At 46.9% G+C, this 21,518-nt stretch overlaps 1 protein-coding gene across 1 annotated transcript in view; it reads left to right on the plus strand.

Annotated features, from left to right (window-relative positions):
* C6H4orf50 (chromosome 6 C4orf50 homolog) overlaps window positions 1-21,518 on the plus strand; it is a 147,689-nt gene that overhangs the window by 38,578 nt on the left and 87,593 nt on the right. Inside the window, 4 exon segments of the mRNA XM_059887809.1 lie at window positions 5,977-6,138; window positions 12,839-12,895; window positions 15,342-15,380; window positions 15,382-15,525. Of these exon segments, the coding sequence (XP_059743792.1) occupies window positions 5,977-6,138; window positions 12,839-12,895; window positions 15,342-15,380; window positions 15,382-15,525 (402 nt within the window).

Genomic DNA, 21,518 nt, shown 5'->3' on the forward strand with positions numbered 1-21,518 from the left:
CCTAAAATGGACTTTGTCTGATATTAAAATAACCACAAGAGTTTCTTTTTGCTAGTGTTTCCATGGTGTATAACTTTTTTTATACCATCCATATTTTTCCATTCAATCTATCAGTATCTTTATATATAAAGCATATTTTTTAGAAGCAGCATATGGCTTTTTTTTAAACTTAGCTCTGAGTAAGTTTGACACCCTCTGCTTTTTAGTTGGAGTGTTTGTTCCATTTTTGTTTCGTATCCATAATGGTGTAATTGGCTTATTTTTGCCTTGTTGGTGTTTCTGTTTGTCTGATCTGTTGTTTTCGTTTATTCCTGCTTTCTTTCCTTTGTTTTTGGTAAACTATTTTCTGTTATTCCATTTTCTTCTCCACTGGCTTACTCTTGCATGCATTTTGGTGTCATTCTTTAGTGGTTACCCTAGATATTTCAAAATGTAGCCATTAATCATTAAAGTTTACTTTAGTACTTTTACCATGTCTCAAAGAATCCAAAAATCTTTTAATAGTTTAACTCCATTAATTTCTTTTTATCCTTTTCATTGTTTATTTTTGTCAACTATGTTGCTTCCGTGCATAACATCCCTTATAAAGCACTATTTAGATCATTTTAAGCACTCAATAATTCTTTTTATTTACTCGTGTCTTTCTACGTTCTTGCACTGTTCATTCTTTCTTCTGCTTCTGTAGATGTGCTTTACATTCAGCTGAAGAGCTTTTTTATTTCTTGTAGTTTAGGGTCTGCTGGTGATGAATTCTCTCAGATTTCTTTTTATGAGAACAGTTTTTCAACTCTACTTTTAAAAGATTTCTTCCCCTTGATTCAGAATTTTAGGTAGGAATTTTATGGTTCCTTCTTTTGACACTTTAAAGACCTCATTTCATTGTCTTCTGGTTCTCACAGTTTCTATTCAGAAACTGAATAATTTGTATTTTTTCCCTTGACAGAAATGTGTCATTTTACCACAGACTATTTTAAAGACTTGCCTTTTATCTTTGGGTTTTGGCAGTCAGACTATGATGTGTCTACATGAGGTTTTATTTATGTTTATCCTCCTTGGTTTTTTCTGAACCTCTTGAAACTGTGGAGTCATGTCATTAATCAGATTTGCAAAATTCTTGGCCATTAGTTCTTTAAATATTTTGTTCTTTTCAATTTTTCTCTTCTCTCCTAGAAACCCAGACTTTTTTTTTTAACTTTATCCCCACATCTTTTGAAACTCTTCTATATTTTTTTCTCTCTTTGTGCATCAGTTTGAGTTTTCTATTGACCTGTCTTCTAGCTCACTAAAAGTTCTGCCATGTCCTGTTTTCTAGTAAATCCATCTAATTAGTTTTTAATTTCCTTTATTGTATTTTGCAAACAAATATTCATTTTACCCTTTCAAAAGAGATTCTGATTCTCTGTTGAAATACTCCATACTATCATTCATTTTGCTCCATCTTTTCCTGTGTTTTAAAGAAATATAATCATAGTTATTTTGAAGCTTTGTCTGCTAACTCCAATATGTAGATCACTCAGTCTGTTTCTATTGACTATTTTGTTTCTTAGTGAAATCCCACTTTTCTGCTTCTTCATGTGACTAGTAATTTTTTTTTTTAATGTTGGACACCATGCAGAACATATTGTAGGGATTCCTGTTTATTAGCTTCCTCTAGAGCAGGTTGAGTGAGTTTTGTTCTAGTAGGTAGCTGAATGACCAGCAGATCATATTGTTCCCTTGCATGTCTATTTCAGTTTCCCCCTGAGTACCAGGCTTGATTTCACTCCTAAAGCATGACCCTGGCTTCTAGGGCATGGCCTTCCAGTGGTATCAGGTGAGTTCTCAGAGCACTGACGGAAGACTCTCCACTCTGGCTCGGCCATCTTTGTAGCAGTGCATGACCTCCAAAATCTCTTCAGCAGCCGACCTCCCAGCTTCTGTTCTATACTAGGCTTCCGTTGTTGTTCAGTCACTCAGCTGTGCCTGACGCTTTGCAACCCCATGGACTGTAGCACACCAGGCCTCCCTGTCCTTCACGATCTCAGAGTCTTGCACTATGCTGTGCCACTTATGATTCAACCAAGGACCCAAGGGTATTTCTAAGACAGTGTCTGGATTTTTCCTCTGCAGTTCACTTCTCTCTGCTACTTTGTTCCACACATCCCAGCTGTCATAGCATCCCTGACCCCAGTCTATGGTTTCACTTAACAGGACCACAACGTTCAGCTTGGGATCTATTTCCCTAAGCCATGGTTTGCAAAATGTTCCAGGGATCTTGTTGGGTGTCCTTTTTCTCAAGGATGGTAGCCCTGCATTGGTCACCATTCGTGCCTGCAGAGAATTGTTTCTGTGTAGTTTCCTCATATCTTACAGTTGTCAAATCCCAGCTAGTCAGACCAGGTGGGGACTGGGACGCTGAGGAGGTGAATTTCAAGCTGAGAGTTTCCAGGTTTGAAAGGAGAAGCAGATGAAGAACATTCCAGGCAGAGGAAGAAGCAAGTGGCCAGGCCCTGAGGCAGAAATAAGCCTGGGTTATTGGAAAAGCAGAAAGTTGCTGGGATGGCTGTATCACAGTGGGCACGTGTGAGGTGTAGATGGGAAAGCTGTCATGAGAAAGACCACAGAAGGCCTGGTAGGCTCTAATTATGATCACTTCTAAATGCACTGGGAAACTGTTGGAGGGTTTTCGTCAGAACAACATGATTACATTTCTGTGGTAAAAAGAACGCTGTTTGCTATAAAGACACAGGGAAGACACAAGGAGAACAGTCAAGAGGAATTTGCCAAGAGATGATGCTAGCATAGAGGAATTTGAAATTAAAACAAAACAAAACAAAACAAAAACGGAGGATTCCAGACAAAAACCAGAGTTGGAATCAGTGGAACTGGTGGTGGACAGGAGGCGGAGGGGGAGGAAAGCTTTCCGTTTCCTTCATCCCAAGTCACAAACCTGATCGTGTTTTTATTTGTTTAAAATGAAAACCCTTAAAGCTGTCTGTGTCTTCCTGTTGCACTTGGTACGAAGTCCAGATTCCTTCTGGTGAGTTACAATCTGGCCCCTTGGAAATGTCAGCTATTGCTAGATAGGTCCCCAATCTCTACACTTCTGGATCCTAGATTTGCTCCTCCCACATCCCAGCTTTCTCCTGGGAACTGCTGCTCACCCTCCAGGTCTCCCTTTAGGGCTTGCATGTGTGCTAAGTCACTTCAGTCATGCCTGACTCTTTGTGACCCCATGGACTGTAGCCCACCAGGCTCCTCTGTCCAGGGGGTTCTCCAGGCAAGAATGCTGGAGTGGGTTGCCATTTCATTCTCCAGGGGATCTTCCCAGCTCAGGGATCAAACCCACATCTCTTACTTCCTGCACTGGCAGGTAGGTCCTTTACCACTAGTGCCAACTGGGAAGCCCTCACTTTAGGGCATCTCCTCCCAGCCCTCCAGGATGGACTCAGTGCAGAGGTGGCTCACGCGCATCTCTCCCATGATGCCGTTTTTGTAGCTTGCAGTTGGCCGTGATGGCGTTTACACTACAAAAGTCAGCAAATGCTGCACATCTGTGTGCGCTACCTCCCTGGAGAGTGGAGAGAGCCTCTGAAAGTGTGCCTGCCCCAGGCTCTGGCCGTCGCTTCCAGTAACAGGGGTCACTGTCTGGGGCAGTCCCACATGGCAGGCCGGGCTGGCCTCCACGCCGCACTCTCATCCTCTTTAGAATGTCCTGTGGACGCTCTCTCAGGATGCTGGGGATGAAACCCAAGTCACTGCAGAGCAGGGAGGCAGCGAAGACACCAAACTTCCCAGAAAGGCCAAGTTGTTTTGCAAGTCTTAGATTTTACAGAGCCATTCGGAGCACCCATCTGTTCTTGAGGGGGCCCAGTCTGTGAATCTCAGGCCCACGCTTTGTGGATTAATTAAAAAAAAACACATTCTGCTATCGTATTCCTGGCTTACAAGCCACCAAGTCACACTTTGTCCTCTCTACCTCCCTGCCATCTTCTCTCTCCTCCCCTCTTGCCAGCTCACACTCAGGTCAGGAACACGTGGAAGAGATGTATTGTGGACTTTCAGTTCCCAGGGAGGCTGCTTCCAATGAAAGCTAGACAGCTGGGACCGTGAGCAGGGCTGTGTGAAACGTCTCAGGTTTCTGGAGCCCCTGACTTATTGCAGTTGGAGCTCTTATTATTAGCAAGACTGCTCCCTCCCAAGGCCACCTTAGTAGCATGAATCAAGAGCTTAATGATGCTCAGGCTCTTGATACAGAAAGTCACCCTTTGATGACCTCAGGGGAAGAATGAGAGCTGTGTCAGATAAGGCTTTCTGTCACATCCCCAATTACAGCAGCAGAATATTAGAATAATCTGAGTATTCGGTATACCACAGGATGCCATATAGAAACTAACAACAGGTTAGTTTAATACCATGACATGGTATTAAGGGAGAAAAGCAGGATACAAAAGATATATATGGCATATAAATGTTATATAGAAAAAATGCTACTAAGTCGCTTCAGTCGTGTTCGACTCTATGCGACCCCATAGACGGCAGCCCACCAGGCTCCCCCATCCCTGGGATTCTCCAGGCAAGAACACTGGAGTGGGTTGCCATTTCCTTCTCCAATGCGTGAAAGTGAAAAGTGAACGTGAAGTTGCTCAGTCGTGTCCGATTCTTAGTGACCCCATGGACTGCAGCCTACCAGGCTCCTCCGTCCATGGGATTTTCCAGGCAAGAGTACTGGAGTGGGGTGCCATCGCCTTCTCCGAAAAAATATGCGGCTATATATATGTGTGTGTGTGTGTGTGTGTGTGCACATGCCCAACTGCTTCGGTCACATCTGACTCTGAGTCCCTGTGGACTGTAGCCCTCCAGGCTCCTCTGTCCATGGGATTCTCCAGGCAAGAATGCTGGTAGTGGGTTTCCATGCCCTCCTCCAGGGGATCTTCCTGACCCGGGGATCGAACCTCTGCCTCCTATGTTTCCTGCATTGCAGGCAGAACAGATGCTCTACCCACTGAGCCATCAGGGAAGCCGTGTGTGTGTGTGTGTAGACATATACACACACATATAACCTGCCTATGTGTATGTATTTATAAGTTATTACAAAATAAAAATTAGAGTCCAGAACCACTGGGGGCAGTGGTATCACCACCATTTGACCACATTTCTCAAGGTGATGAATCAGCCTTCTCACTTTCTGCCCTCCCAGAAATTCCTTACTTGATGTTCATATGAAACCTGCTCAGGTTTGACCCAAGAAGAGGCCCAGGGACAGGGGAGCCTGGTGGGCTGCCGTCTATGGGGTCGCACAGAGTCGGACGCGACTGAAGCGACTTAGCAGCAGCAGCAGCAGCAAGAAAAGTGCTTAAGGAAAATGCAGTATCTTCTCTTTCTTGTGAATATATGAATCTTTAGTGTAATAAGCATCTCATAATTGGATGTGAACACTAGATTTCAGTCATCATACTGTGTTTCAGTACGATGGTGACGGGCATCTATTAAAACAAACTCTGGGATGCCGTGCCATTTGCGTAGTTTTCATATGCCAAAATAAGCTTAAAAAATAACACTCTAGAATGTTATTTTGTGATTCCCTGGACCTTCCCCAACTCCCCTACTCAAGAAACTCAGCAGGGGCTGCTCACTCGTATGTGTACTTGGGTTCAGTTCAGTTCAGTTCAGTCAGTCGTGTCTGGCTCTTTGCGACCCCATGGACTGCAGCACGCCAGGCTTCCCTGTCCATCACCAACTCCCGGAGCTTGCTCAAACTCATGTCCATTGAATCAGTGACGAGAGACTGAAAATATAAGATAATAAATGGGTGAGAATGATGTTTATGCTGACTGATAGTTTTTGGAATGATTTCTGTTACTTTGTTTTATAAAATCTGTGGACTATGAGACACATAGAAGCAGAAACACAAGAAGGAAAGCAGGTACTGTCTGTTGATGAAGGCAGATTACTTGGAAGATAACCTAAGAATTGCATTCAACTCTGGTTCCTCAGCTCCAGGACCGGGAAGCCTCGGCCTCCGAGGAGGACCTCAGGCTGCACATCAGACGACTCCATCACCAAGTACTGACCCTGCAGCGCCAGCTCCGAGACCAGTGGTCTGCGCACCGCGAGCTGCAGTCCTCTCTCGAGGAAGCGGAGCATCTCAAGGGCAAGGTAGGCTGGGCCCACACTTCCTTTCCAGCCTGTAAACTAACGTTCCTTCACTCCAGCAAGACTAGAAAGTGGAAAGAAGAATTAAGAGCTCACTGGACATTTCCAGCAGTTTGCAAGCATTTATTAGATTTTGAAAGTACAGAGCAGTATAGGAAAGAAAAACAAGCCTTGTAATCCCTCCATCTGGGTAACTTCTATTAGATCTAAAAATAATAATACATGTGTGCATGCATGCTAAGTCACTTCAGTCATGTCTGACTCTTTGCAACCCCATGGTCTGTAGCCCACCAGGCCCCTCTGTCCATGGGATTCTCCAGGCAAGAATCCTGGAGTGGGATGCTATGCCCTCCTCCAGGAATACATGTATATAGCTTTTTAAAAAGTCAAATGGTACCTAAATAAAAGTCTTTTTCCTGTAGGAGGTAAGTGGGTGTGAATATAAAAAAAGCAACAAGAGCAGTTGTTAGAATGGTTTAGTATTGTGTCTGTGGTGGTGGAGACACAAGCTTGTGTAGGTGGTAAAATTGTTCATAAATTGGGACACACACACACAGTAGAGAGATCCAAGTAAGAATGGTGGCTTGGGATTAGCAGATGCAAACCGTTATATATAGAATGGATAAACAGCAAGTCCTACGGTACAGTGTCTGTCGCTCAGTCGCTCAGTCATGTCTGACTTTTTGCGACCCCATGGACCGTAGTACACCAGGCTCTTCTGTCCTTGGAATTTTCCAGGCAAGAATGCTGGAGTGGGTTGCCATTTCCTCCTCCTCCAGGGGATCTTCCTGGCCCAGGGATCAAACCCGTGTCTCCTGCGTTGCAGGCAGATTCTTTACCACTGAGCCACTTGGGAAGCCCCGTACTGTACAAGGAACTACTTTCAATACCCTGTGATAAATCATGATGGAAAAGAATATGAAAAAGAACATATATATAGGTATAACAGTCACTTTGCTGTACAACAAAAACCCAAAATTGTAAATCAGCTATACTTCAATAAAATAAATTAAAAAAAAAAGAATGGTACATTGTCTCCACATCAATACCTGGTTGTAATATACTATATTTTTACAGAATGTTCCCATTAGAGTAAAGCAGGCAAAATATGCAAGAGATCTCTCTGTATTATTATTTAAAAAAAAAACTGTACATAACAGAGGCCAACACAATATTGTAAAGCAATTATCCTCCAGTAAGAAAAATAAAAAAGAAAAAAACTGTATATAAACCTAAAATTATCTCAATATTTAAAAAATGCAGAGCAATATGGTCCTTTCTCCCCCTCAACCCCAACCCCTTCTGACTTCTATTTTTTCAACCCTATGTACCCACATTTCAGTACTTATTTGTGTGCCTCAGTTCAGTTCAGTTCAATCTCTCAGTCGTGTCTGACTCTTTGCAACCCCGTGGACTGCAGCATGCTAGGCCTCCCTGTCCTTCACCATCTCCCGGAGCCTACTCAAACTCATGTCCATCGAGTCAGTGATGCCATCCAACCATCCCATCCTCTGTCATCCCCTTCTCCTCCCACCTTCAATCTTTCCTAGCATCAGGGGCTTTTCCAATGAGTCAGCTCTTTGCATCAGGTGGCCAAAGTGTTGGAGTTTCAGCTTCAGCATCAGCCCATCAGGTTGGCATCAGCCTGTTCAATGAACACCCAGGACTGATTTCCTTTAGGAGGGACTGGTTGGATCTCCTTGCAGTCCAAGACTGCAAGACTCTCAAGAATCTTCTCCAACACCACACTTCAAAAGCATCAATTCTTCTGTGCTCAGCTTTCTTTATAGTCCAACTCTCACATCCATACACAACTACTGGAAAAACCATAAGCTTGACTAGACGGACCTTTGTTGGCAAAGTAGGTCTCTGCTTTTTAATATGCTGTCTAGGTTGGTCATAACTTTTCTTCCAAGGAGCAAGCATCTTTTAATTTCATGGCTGCAGTCACCATCTGCAGTGATTTTGGAGCCCAAAATAATAAAGTCTGTCCCTGTTTCCACTGTTTCCCCATCTATTTGCCATGAAGTGATGGGACCAGATGCCATGATCTTAGTTTTTTGAATGTTGAGTTTTAAGCCAACTTTTTCACTCTCCTCTTTCACGTTCATCAAGAGGCTCTTTAGTTCTGTGCTTTCTGCCATAAGTGTGGTGTCATCTGCATATCTGAAGTTATTGATATTTCTCCCAGCAATCTTGATTGGTCCAGCTTGTGCTTCCTCCAGCCCAGCTTCCTCATGGTGTACTCTGCATAGAAGTTAAATAAGGGTGACAATATACAGCCTTGATGTACTCCTTTTCCCAATTTGGAACCAGTCTGTTGTTCCATGTCCAGTTCTAACTGTTACTTCCTCACCTGCATACAGATTTCTCAGGAGGCAGGTCAGGTAGTCTGGTATTCCCATGTCTTGAAGAATTTTCCAGAGTTTGTTGTGATCCACACAGTTAAAGGCTTTGGCATAGTCAATAAAACAGAAGTAGATGTTTTTCTGGAACTTTCTTGCTTTTTGATGATCCAGCGCATGTTGGCAATTTGATCTCTGGTTCTTCAGCCTTTTCTAAATCCATCTTGAACATCTGGAAGTTCACAGTTCACAAACTGTTGAAGCCTGGCTTGGAGAACTTTGAGCATTACTTTACTAGTGTGTGAGATGAGTGCAATTGTGCAGTAGTTTGATCATTCTTTGGCATTGTCTTTCTTTGGGATTGGAATGAAAACTGACTTTTTCCAGTCCTGTGGCCACTGCTGAGTTTTCATGTACTGAAATCATACCATACAGAAATATTCTGTATCTTGATATTATCATTTAATGCAAAATTTTGGTGATATTTTCAAATCAATACATGCAAATTGAACTACAGTATTTTAAACTCTTGCATATTATTTTTCCAGAGGCCAAACCATAACTTCCTTAATGGAATCTTTGTTTATGGAAATCTGAATTGTTTCTGTTACTTTGTTCTACAAGCATTTTTATCCATCTATCTTGCAGTATGTTTCTGCAACATATTCAAAGGCTAAAATCTTAGTGAAAGAATTACTGTGTCAAAGGCTATATTGACTTTGATCGATAATGGCAACTAGCCCTCCAAAATGGTTATGTCATTTATACTCTCACCAGGAATGAGTGCAATTGCTTGCCCACAACTGGTTACCCTGAATCATATCACATTTTATATATTTTTTGACAAACTGATGAGTGAAAATATACTATCAACATTTTGATGTGATTTCTGACTCCTTTTAATGCATTTTTTGTATAATCGAATACACTATACGTGGAGTTTTATGTCCTCTATCCATATTGCTTCATAGCCTTTATGTCCGTTATTTTTGGGACTGTGCAGTAGTCTATGGGGTGTTTGTGATTTCTGTTCCCCTACTGTTGGATCTATAGTTATTTCCATTAATTTATATATCATTTTTATGGGGCCGAGGTTCCTTCCCTGATCAGGGAACTAAGATCCTTCAAGCGGGTGTAATGTTCAAAGAAAATGAAGCAGGGGGTAGGGGGAGTTTCTTACATATTCAAGTATGTTTATAAGGAAAAGGGGGCTTCCCAGGTGGCACTAGTGGTAAAGAACCTGCCTGCCAATGTGGAAGACCCAAGAGACATGGGTTCAATCCCTGGGTTGGGAAGATTCCCTGGAAAGGAGCATGGCAACCCACTCCAGTATTCTTGACTGGAGAATCTGATGGACAGAGGAGTCTGGTGGGCTAAGGTCCATTGGGTTGCAGAGAGTTGGACACAACTGAAGCGACTTAGCACATATATCATTTTTTTTTACAGTAGTTCAGAGAATTGGGATTACTGGTTCAAAGAGAAGAAATAGTGCTCATCGTAAATACATATTGCAAATTTGCTTTCCATAAAATGCTGGCACCCACTTCCAAAGTCAAAGCCATTCATGGGGGGATATTTCTCATTGTGCCCTCAATGTGGGAGGTAAGATGACATTTTTGTCCTGTCTGTCACTGATGTGTGAAAAATATAGCTCCTATTATACACATGTTAGAACTTTTTTTTTTTTTTTACCATATCCAATATGTGTTTAAGTCTTTTTGAAAAATTACTTTCATTCTTTTTGTCTTTTTCTGCTTCAGTTTGGATATTTCTTTCTAATCCATCTTTCAGTTATATAATACTCTTTAGGTGATCAAATTTGCTCTTAAACTCATTATTTTAGTTCTTCATTTCAGGTATTGTATTTTGGAGTCTTAGCATTTCCATTTGGTTACCTTTGGATAGCTTCCAGTTCTCTGATGAAAGTCTTGTAATATAATTATTAAGCGTTTTAATCACAGTTACTGTCAGATCTGTCTCTGATAGCTTCATTTTACATTACCACTAGTGAATGGAGAAGGAAATGGCAACCCACTCCAGTGTTCTTGCCTGGAGAATCCCAGGGACGGGGGAGCCTGGTGGGCTGCTGTCTATGGGGTCGCACAGAGTCGGACACGACTGAAGTGACTTAGCAGCAGCAGTGATGGATGAAGGTCCCAACTTCACGTTCTCACCAACATTTGCTACTGTCTGTCTTTTTGTTGCTAATCGTCCTAGTGGGTGTGAGGTGCCATGTCATTGTGGTTTTGACTTGCAGTTCCTTAATGGCTAATAACCTTGAGCATCTTTCCATGTATTTATGTGCAATTCATGTGTCTTCTTTGGAGAAATGTCCATTCAGATCCTCCCTCCCTCAATTTTGTAATTGGATAGTTTCTTTTTTGTTGTTGAGTTGTGAGAGTTTATATATATTGTAGGTACAGGTTCCTTATTAGCTATAGGATGTGCATTTTCTCCCATTCTGTTGTCTTTTCACTTCTCATTTGTTTTTTAATTGCAAATGACCCAGTATACACGTTAGTTGCTCAGTAGTGTCTGACTCTTTGCGACCCCATGGACTGTAGCCCACTAGGCTGCTCTGTCCATGAATTCTTCAGGCAAGAATATTGGAATGGGCTGCCATTCCCTTCTCCATGGGAAGAGAAGGGAATAGCTCACAGCAATATATTCATGCTATTTCTTACACTGAAGTAGAGAGAAGATTTCATCCAAGCCCGCAAATATTACGATGTGCATTTTGAATAGAAGACCGTATGCTTGGAGCTGGCATTTTAATCTTCAGATATATTCAGAGAAGTGTGCCAAAATAGATATATGGAAATGTTCATTAAAGTCTTATTTTTAAAGCAAAGAAATAGAAACAATATAAATTTTCATAAACAAAGAATCGGTTAAATAATTTTCTTCCAATCTCATGATTAAATAATGTGCAAGATTTTAAAAGAATATGATTGGTTTGTATGTATTAAGGTGGAATCAACACCCAGGATTTTATATTAAATGACAACAGCAAGCCGTAAGAACAAGATGTAAAGCATTTTGTATAGTATAGTTTCATCTGTGTGTATACACACATATGGCTTCTGATTGTGGTAATGCAGGGTTGAAAACAGTATTAGAGGTCAAAAGAGCTTGGGGGAGAGGAAGAAGGGCTTTTATCTATCTAGCTTTCTTGTAGTGATTACAGAGAAAATCAGAGAGTGAGTGAGAAGAATTCCCAGATCACCCATCTTATTGTAGCTTATGATTTTATGGGTCAGGAATTTAAGGCAGGACTTGGCTGCACAATTCTACTCTGCAGAGCATCAGTGAGGATCACTCAGTGGTATTCACCTGGGCACTGGGCTAGGCTGGAAGGTCCAAGGTGGCTTCATACATGTGCCTGCCGCAGAGAATAATAATGGTTTATATTCACTGAATGTTGGCCAGATGCCAGGCCTTGCCCTAAGCACTTTACAGGAATCGATTCATAGAGTCCTCATCCAATCTTCCCCGTGAGGTGGACAGTAATATTACCCCTGGGCTTCCCAGGTGGCACAGTAGTAGAGAATCCACCTGTCACACAGAAGACACTGGTTTGATCCCTCGGTCAGGAAGACTCCTTGAGGAAGGAAATGGCAACCCACTCCAGTATTCTTGCCTGGGAAATCCCATGGACGAGAGGAGCCTAGCAAGCTGCAGTCCACGGGGTCGCAGAGAGTGGAACACGACGTAGTGACTAAACAGCAACAACACGGCACCTACTTTACAGGTGAGGAAACTGAGGCACAGGAAGACTTGACTTTCTCAAAGTCACAGGACTCAGGCATCTGTCTAGGACGCCTATAGGTTTAAGACCGCACCAAAAAACTCTGGCAACCTCTGCATGGGGAATGGGGAAATCTTTCTTTCTGACTGCATGCTTGCATGCTCAGTCATGTCAGACTCTTCAACCCCATGATCGGTAGCATGCCAGGCTCCTCTGTCCGTGGGATTTTCCAGGCAAGAATAACGGAATAGGTTGCCATTTCCTCCCCCAGGGGGAGGGACCTAGTGATAGAACCCGTGTCTCCTGCAGCTCCTGCATTGGCACGCCATTTCTTTACCACTGAGCTACCTAGGAAGCCCTGCTTCCTCAAGGAAAAGGCAACAGAATGGCTTCATCACCTGCGGTCTGGCAGAGCTCATTCTCTGGTGCTCAGAGAATCCTTCCTCCTCTGATCTGGTCGAGCAGCTGATGGGAAAGGCCTGTGTTCTCACCACCAACTCCTGGGGGAAAAGAGATGCGAGCCAAGCTCTCTGAGCACGGCTTGCCTGTACACGCAGCAAGCTGTGGTACCCGCCACTCAGCGTTATCAAAAATCTTGGTTCTCTTTCAGCTTGATGAACTTCAGAAAAAGCACCATGAAGTGAATTTGGCTGTGACGCCTTTGAAGGTAATACATGTGTGAAATCAGCATGAAATACCTCTTTCAAAAGAGAAAAAGGGAGCGTAGTACTAGATTGGCCAAAAAGTTTGTTCGGATTTTCCTGTAAGATGTTATGGAACAATCCAAGAGAACTTTTTGGCCAACCCGATATTTTTCCCATTAGGAACTAGTCCATGCCTGTTGTATAAAAACAGTGGAAAGAAGAAGGAGAAACACAGCATCCCAGGTTCCCTTCTGAAGTTAGCGTCTTCATGTATTTTCTTTTAGTATATTTTACATGTGTCTGAGACCCTACTCTACCTGCGTAGGTATGTCTGTGCCACGTGGGTCTTCACCAGCCTTTGAAGCTGCCGTTCTTGCCAGATCTAAAGCAGGAGACTGCAGTTCATAAAGCCTCCAGACCCTGCGGGTGTTCAAACCCCTCTGTCCAATCTCCTTGCCTCTCTAGCTCCCTCCCTGTCTCTTTTGCATTATCACACAAAAGCACCATGCTGCACTTTTTTTTCTTGGAAAAGTTTTCTCCATGCATCTAGACATTTCCTGAGGACACATTCCCAGATAAGGCATTATGGGCTCATAGGGTTTAATACACTCATCGAAGATGTAGTTTGGGTGAGATGACACGTGTAAGCTCACACATGGCACTTGGACTTGAGCAGTGCCAAGTGCCTGGAGGGACTGTCCATTTTTCCCACTCTCTGGGCATGGTGGGCCAGGAGGGGCCCTGGGCTGGGAATTAGAAGGACATAGTTGAGCCCCCAGACCCTACTGACTTTGCTGAATCCCACCCCCTCTGAAATAATAGTGATACCCTTTGGCCTGCTCTCCCAGCTTCTTCTGACCCTCAGTGGCTATGGCATTGATGGAAAAGTAGAGCGCAAACTGTAATGCTCTTGAAAATGGGAGGTGTTCTTGCTCCTCTGTTATTTTCGTCATCTGCTATGTACCGGCAGTACTGGGCACTTGGGCATCATTGCCTAGAAACTGATGTGCAAAGGTCCCTGACCCTCTCTGGGCTGGGCTTGGAAGGGAATTCTGGCAGGAAGGGGTCATCATATCCTCCGTGGAGCAGCTCCTCCAAACATGCACAGACACGGGAGGTCATTTCATGGCCAGAGGGTCACACACTCAAGTCACCCACATAACAGATCTCTCCTGTGCACAGCCATGGAGCGAGGACAGTGCAGGGAATCCAGGAGAGTGTCAGCCTTGCCCTTAAGGAGCTCCCAGGCTATGGAGAAGACAGAACCACAGATGTAAAGATTTACTCCTGGGACAGCAGGAGCCAGGAGCCTGGGCACAGAGGGACCCAAGTTCTGAGCATGAGGGGGACCTGCCCAGGGTGGCACTACCCAGGCTGGCTTCTGAACAGATCTGCACAAGGTTTTCCTGGGCTCAGGACATGTAGGAGCCACAGAAGAGTAGTGAGGAAGTTCTGGGGTGTCGGGGGTGGGGAGTGGATCATTGTGTCTGGAACACGAGGCATGAGAAACAGGGTTATCGTTGTGGTGGGGCTGGAGAGGCACGGTTCTACCTTTCATGCGTGAGCACCTGCCTGGGCTGGCCAATGCACGTGCTTTGTCTGCATCGTCTCCTTCTGTCTTGATGTGGCAACAATGCCCATTGTACAGATGAGCAAGTCACGGGGTAGAGAGGAGCTTGGTCTCATAGCTGGTTGGTGGAGGGGCTGAAGACCCGTCCAGAAGGCATCCAGAAGGGATGGGCAGCAGTGTGGCCCCTTGATTTCAAAGCTGCCTCTGGCTTCTGGGTGAAGGGAGGGATGGCAGGAAGGAGGCTGAGCTAAGACGGGTGTGTGTGTGTGTGTGTGTGTGTGTGTGTGTGTGTGTGAGTCGCTCAGTCGTGTCCAACTCTTTGCGATCCCATGGACTGCAGCCCACCAGGCTCCTCCGTCTATAGGATTCTCCCGGCAAGAATACTGGAGTGGGTTTCCATTCCCTTCTCCAGGGGATCTTCCCAACCTGGGGATTGAACCTGGGTCTTCCCCATTGCAGGGAGATTCTTTACCAGCTGAGCCACCCGAAGTCCTAAGGCAGGGCTGTGGAGAAGGCAATGGCAACCCACTCCAGTACTCTTGCCTTGAATCCCATGGACGGAGGAGCCTGGTAGGCTGCAGTCCATGGGGTCACTAAGAGTCAGACACGACTGAGCGACTTCACTTTCACTTTTCACTTTCATGCATTGGAGAAGGAAATGGCAACCCACTCCAGTGTTCTTGCCCGGAGAATCCCAGGGACGGCGGAGCCTGGTGGGCTGCCATCTATGGGGTCACACAGAGTCAGACACGACTGAAGTGACTTAGCAGCAGCAGCAGCAGCAGAGGGAAGCAAAACCTGGAGCCAGTGCCCCGCCCCTCCCACTCAGCCGTCCCGCCCCCATAGGAGCCCAGCGTCCATGGACCCCACCAGTCATGTCTTCACCCTCATCCTTTCAGGCCAAGCTGGCTTCCCTGGTCCAGAAGTGCCAGGAGAGGAAACCACCTGATCACACACCTGCTTCAGGAGCTGCTCAGACACGGGGTGGAGAACCACCTGCTCTCCGGGATGGCGCAGAACATGGTGAATGACGTGGCGCTGGCCGAGTACGCGGCCACCTTCCTGGCTCCGAGGGTCCCAGAGGTAGGGCCCCACAGACCGCCCTGCCCCTCTTCCTGTAGGGACTGTGGGCTCATCCACCTGCCTGTCCACCTCCTGACCTGCCCTGACCTCCCCCCTTCTGTCCCTTGACCTTGCCTGGAACATGGCTCCTCCATGCCAGCGCCTCTGCTCAGGGCTGACACAGGGAGGTGATCCAGTCATCCTTAACCTTAGAAAGTCTCACAACATGGTGCAGGAGACAGACACAGAAACCGTGACTTTAATTCAATGCCATACAAGTTCTGTCTCATCAGACATTTCTTTCATGGGTGCCTCAGGACCTTAGCACTTGCCACTTTCTCTGGCAGGATTCCTGTCTGCCCTGCAGCCTCCCACATCTGTCCTTCAGGGCCCAGTGTGGCCTTGCTCAGGAGCTGGCCCTGGATCCCACATGGCACATGGGCACAACCGATGCGGCAAGTTAGAGGAATTTCCCCCTACTGTTAGAGGAGTTTTGTCAGCCTCTCTGTTGGGGCCAAAGCTGCTCCCTAACCATTTCTGTCTCTCTAGTGCCTGGCATGGAAAAGCTGTGCAGGGAATAGTTGTTGAATGAATGAAGTCATGAACTAAATGATTGACTATGTCCTCTTTTAATGGTCAATGAAAGAGGAGACTGGGGCTCAGAGAGGTTGGGAGACTCATTCACATGCAAGCACACACACACACACACTCATTGGGCACACAACCCCATTCCTGGGGACCAGCTAGCAGCACCCCTAACCAAACTAGCTCAGTTCCTGATTGTGCGAGGGGGAAATGCAGCTTCTGCTATGGATATAGCCGGCCCTGTTCTCCACCATCCCCCTGGGGCTCTGCAGTCAGAGGGGCCTGCTTTTGATAGTGTAGCCCTACGTCTGCATCTCCCTGCTTGGCCTTCCCAGCCCAGCTTCTGCAGGCCAAACCTCTCTGTCCCTTCCTTCCCCTACAGCCTTTAGGATATCAGGTGTCCTCTAATCCAAATTGCCACACAGCCCATGTGAACTCCAGGAGACCAAGGGGCCTGCTCAGGGCCACAGTGACTTGGTTCAGAGTCAGAATTTGAACCTAGAGCCCCTGACTCCCAGGCCAGCGCTCATCCCTCTGCCTGAGGCTTTCAAGCTTCTTCAGAGGCAGAATAGGGGTGGAGAGAGAGGTCGGCATCTTGCTGAGGGGCCTGGCACAGTCCCCATGTCTCAGTTAAGGCAGGACTGAAAGCAGAGTTCCAGGAAAGGTGTTGGCTGTGCCAGGGGTCTCCTGGGAGAGAGGCTGGCGGTGGGCTGAGAAGGCCTCGTCGCAGTGAACCCTCCCACCCACCCAGGGGCCGTTCTGTCTGGCAGGCTCTGAAACTAGACCCGATTTGTTCATTGGGATTGGACAGGCTGACTTACATTGACCGAATTCAGAGTCTGAGGTATAAACCTGAACACTAACAATCATTTCTCATGTGAGATCAAGCTATGCACAGGCTGAAATATTGGATGGATAAAAAAATAATCAGCCTGTTCTCTCCCTATAGTGGAGTTATCTACAAAGTCCAGTTCATGGTTCATTGGTTTGTTTGTAAGTCAATCAACATTTATAGTCAGAGAGTCATTTGGGAGCCTGGGATGGAAACAGAGAGAGTTAGTGGTGTCATCAGCCTGACAGGTTCATTTCCTGGAAGGATGTGCTTCTGGGCCCGGACAGGCCTCCCCAGGGGCCAGGGTGTCTCCCCTGTGGATATTCTGAAAGGCCATGGCCAATCATAAGCTTATACTCCCTCCTTTACAGGTGACTTTGAATCTGCCATGACCCATTTTGCAGTATTTTACAAATCAGCTCACCAAATTCAGTTCAGTTCAGTTGTTCAGTCATGTCTGACTCTTTGAAACCCCATGGACTGCAGCACGTCAGGCCTCCCTGTCCATCACCAACTCCCGGAGCTTACCCAAACTCATGTCCATCCTGTTGGTGATGCCATCCAACCATCTCATCCTCTGGCATCCCCTTCTCTTCCCACCTTCAATCTTTCCCAGCATCAGGGACTTTTCCAGTGAGTCAGCTCTTCACATCAGGTGGCCAAAGTAGTGGAGCTTCAGCTTCAGCATCAGTCCTTCCAATGAATATTCAGGACTGATTTCCTTTAGGATGGACTGGTTGGATCTCCTTGCAGTCCAAGGGACTCTCAAGAGTCTTCTCAAATACCACAGTTCAAAACCATCAGTTCTTCAATACTCAGCTTTCTTTGTAGTCCAATTCTCACATCCATACATGACCACTGGAAAAACCATAGCCTTGACTAGATGAACCTTTGTTGGCAAAGTAATGTCTCTGCTTTCCAGTCTGCTGTCTAGGCTGGTTATAGTTTTTCTTCAAGAAGCAGGTGTCTTTTAATTTCATGGCTGCAGCTCACCAAGAACACCCCCATTTTCTTGATCTGAGGAATAGCTTACTGTCCCTCCACAAACCACAAAAGCCTGGCTCTGCCATTTCTTTTCACAGATATTTATTGAGCACCTATTGTCACAAGCCAAGCATGGTGCTGGGGTCTGGGGAGAAATGATGAATCAGGCCAAAATGCGCACACAGACAAGGAGAGAAATAATTGTAAATTACAGTGAGGGTCAAAAAGGAGAAGATTGAGACTATGTGTATGCCTTAATTGCTCTGAGCCTTGCTTTACTCATCTGTAAAATGGGAATATTACATCCTACTTGGTAGAATGAACATGAAGACAGTTGGAGATAACTCATGAAACACCCTGTACAGGGCTGTCCCACAGGTAGGAACTTGGTCCTCGTGTGAGCAGTTGTCAAGGGGGTAGGCATCCAGGAGCCCTGGCTTCAAATTTTAGCTCTGCCACTGTCTTACTCTGTGGCCTTAGGAGGGAACACTGACATGTGTCACCACGGGGTCTTTATGTAACTGACTTAGGGAGTCCTCCTGTGTGGGAGGTGCTATTATTATCACCCCCCACCTTTCCAGATGGGAAAACTGAGGCTCAAGGAGGTTACAAGTCATGCCCAAAGACACCTGTCTACAGGCAGCTGTCTAGCTCAGCCTTTTGTGTGTTCAGTCGTTTGCATAAGCAGAGCTGGGTTTGAACCTGGGTTTCTGTGCAGGGCCACTGCAGGGTGGAGAGGCGGTGTGTGTTGGGTGCGGTGTGAGCCTTTGGGGCATGTGGGCAGCAGCAGGGGTCTGGCACGTACAGACCAGGCCCTCAGTGAGTCCGTCCCTGTTGTCCCTGCAAGGCCGATCCTTGTGTGCAGATATTAATATGTGACCCCAGGGACTGTGGCCCACCGGGCCCCTCTGTCCGTGATATTTCCCAGGCAAGGTGCTGGAGTGGGTAGCAATTCCTTTCTCCATGGGATATTCCTGACCCAGTGTTTGAACTTGGGTCTCCTGCATTACTGGCAGATTCTTTACCATCTGAGCTGCCAGGGAAGCCCTATATTAATATAAGGCAGTGAAAAATAAACGTGATGTATTTAAGAAGCAAAAAGGGCTCCAGGATGGCTCGAGTGAGGGGACTTCCGAGTGGAGAAGTTCTGAGAGGTTAGACACGAGGTCACGGGCACCTGACTGGCCACAGGAGTGTTTGCACCCGGTTCTTCAGTGAATGGGGAGCTGCCAAAGAGGTGCAGCAGTAACTGCTGTGCTTTGGGAAGATGATCCCAGCAGGCCTGTGGGCTGGACTGGGCTGCAGAGTCCCAGGCAGGCCATGCACATGGCAGCCAGATGGCTCAGGCCGCAAATACCCAAGGCCCAGGCAGCCAAGCAGAGCCCTGGGGGTACGGAGACCCTTCGTGGTGGTGGCGGCAGCTCCTCCCGCTGGCAGCTGGGCAGGAAGTGGGTTTTACTGGTGCTGATTTTCATTTCAGAGAACACAGATGGAATTCCCGGTGGGGACATTGGGCTTGGGCTCAGAGCCCAGGAGGGCTGCCCGACTGGCTGGGGGGATACTTAACGGACTTGAGGAAGGGGGCACGTGCCAGAGCCGAGAGGGCGGGTCCTGGGAGCCCTGCACTCGGGAAGGGGCTCCCGTTAATCACAGCCTCCTGAGGGAGGGTGGGGTGTGGGCTATGAGGGGGGCATCCCATATGGACAGGCTGCTGTTCATTTATTCCCGGGAGGCAATGATGATGGGAGACTCACAGAGCCTGCCCTGAGCCAGCACTTTCTGTGGTTTATTCACTTCATCCTCCCAACATCCCCCCTCGTCAAGGAGGAGACTGAGCCCCAGCGTCAAAGCTGGTCAAGGTCACACCCGGGAGTGGCAGGCTGGGGTTCAGAGCTGGGGTCCATCTGAGCTCCACCCGTCAGGAAGAGGGTGCTCCCCCTCCCGCCATAGCAGTGGCTCAGGGTCAGTGATCGCCTCCCACCAACTTCCTCTTCTCGCCTTGGTTGAGTGGGTGATAGAAGTTGAGCCTCAGTGGGCTCAGGCCCTGGACCCCTTTCTCGGGGCTGCATCTAAAGTGTCTTGGTCTGTTGGGCTCACTTAACAAAAATACTACAGACTGGGGGCTGAAACAGCAAGCATCTTATTTCTCACAGTCCTGGAGACTGGAAGCTGGGGATCAGCCACGTGGTGGGATTCTGGTGGGGGCTCTCTTCCTGGGGTGCAGATGGCCACCTTCTCCCTGTGTCCTCACATGGTGGACAGAGAAGCCAGCTCTCTAACATCTCTTCTATCAAGGACATTGGTTCCTCTGGACAGCCAGAGGACCCTGTCATCATGATCTGATCACTCCCCCAAGACCCCATCTCCAAATTCCCTCACTTGGGGGTTAAGATTTCAGCATGCGCATTTTTGGGGGAACACAGACATTCAGGGCAGAGGACAGCGCGTGGGGGGGATGGGGGCGGCCAGCCCTCAGAGCTGCCATCTTCCTGACCTGCCTCATTGTCCAGGCCGCCACTGTCCGCAGGTCAGCCCTGCATCCGGCCTAGTGCCCTTCCCCAGCTCTGTAGGTTCTCTCGAGCGTTGGTCCCGAAGCAGGGAATCCCACGAGGCCAGCTTGGCCAGTTCCCCCACTGTCTTTCAGCTGGGAACATGGGGTCTTGGTACCTCCCTGGCTTCAGCTGAGATGGGAGTGCGAGGAGGGCAGGTTCCTTCCATTCTTGGACTCCCAAATGGACATGGGGGTTCTCAGTCCCACCCCAGCCCCAAACTGACTTGACTGAACAGGGCTCTGGGCACCTTCTTGGGGTCCCCTTAACTTTTTTCCTGACCCCGAGCCCCAGGACATCTCTTTTTTTCTGGATTTCACCAGGACCTAGGCTGTTGACATTCCCAAGCCAAGAAGGAGACACCATTGTTGTTACTTGCACTTGGGTGTCATCCGCTTTTGAAGGCAGATGCTTGGGTGCCAAGGGGCAGTGGAGAAAGGGTGCCCTTCGGCCCATGCCCAGCCTGCTGCAGGCTCCAGTAGTGGTGGTGGTGGGGTGGGGGTGGGGTCAGCTCAGCAAATGGAAGACCCATCAGAGCACTGGATGTCTTATCCCTGTCTGGCTCCCTGCTGTTCCTGGGATGTGAGAGTCCCTGCCCTCTCTATGGGCATGGAGTTTCCTTTGGCAGATAAAGACACCCAGACCCTGAAGAATAGCCACCCTGTGGCCCAATGCTCACCCTTCACCTCCTGAAGTCACCTGCTCTTTTAGGCCTGGATAGCACAGGGTGGGGGTTGCTAAGCTCTTGTAGGGCTCTGTGAGACCCCCCTCAAATGCCCATCACGTTGCATCACATAAAGATATTCACTGAGGATATAAGGTCAAGCAGTAATTGCTCCACTGGGGGTGGTCAGGGGCTTGGTGTACTAACACCAGAGGGTCATCGAGACCCCAGCCTTAAAAAGACACATGCAACCAGGCGAGGAAGCTGCTAATTCCACTTCCTCTTGCCCTGCTTTTTCCTCCATTCTCCATGTCCTGGAAACATCTTGCTCTCCTCTGGGCACTGGTCAACAAGATCTATATATGAGCCTTTGGAAATGGAATCTCATCTTGAAAGAAAC

The sequence above is a fragment of the Bos taurus genome, chromosome 6, assembly GCF_002263795.3.
Source record: "Bos taurus isolate L1 Dominette 01449 registration number 42190680 breed Hereford chromosome 6, ARS-UCD2.0, whole genome shotgun sequence".
Lineage (NCBI taxonomy): Eukaryota > Metazoa > Chordata > Mammalia > Artiodactyla > Bovidae > Bos > Bos taurus.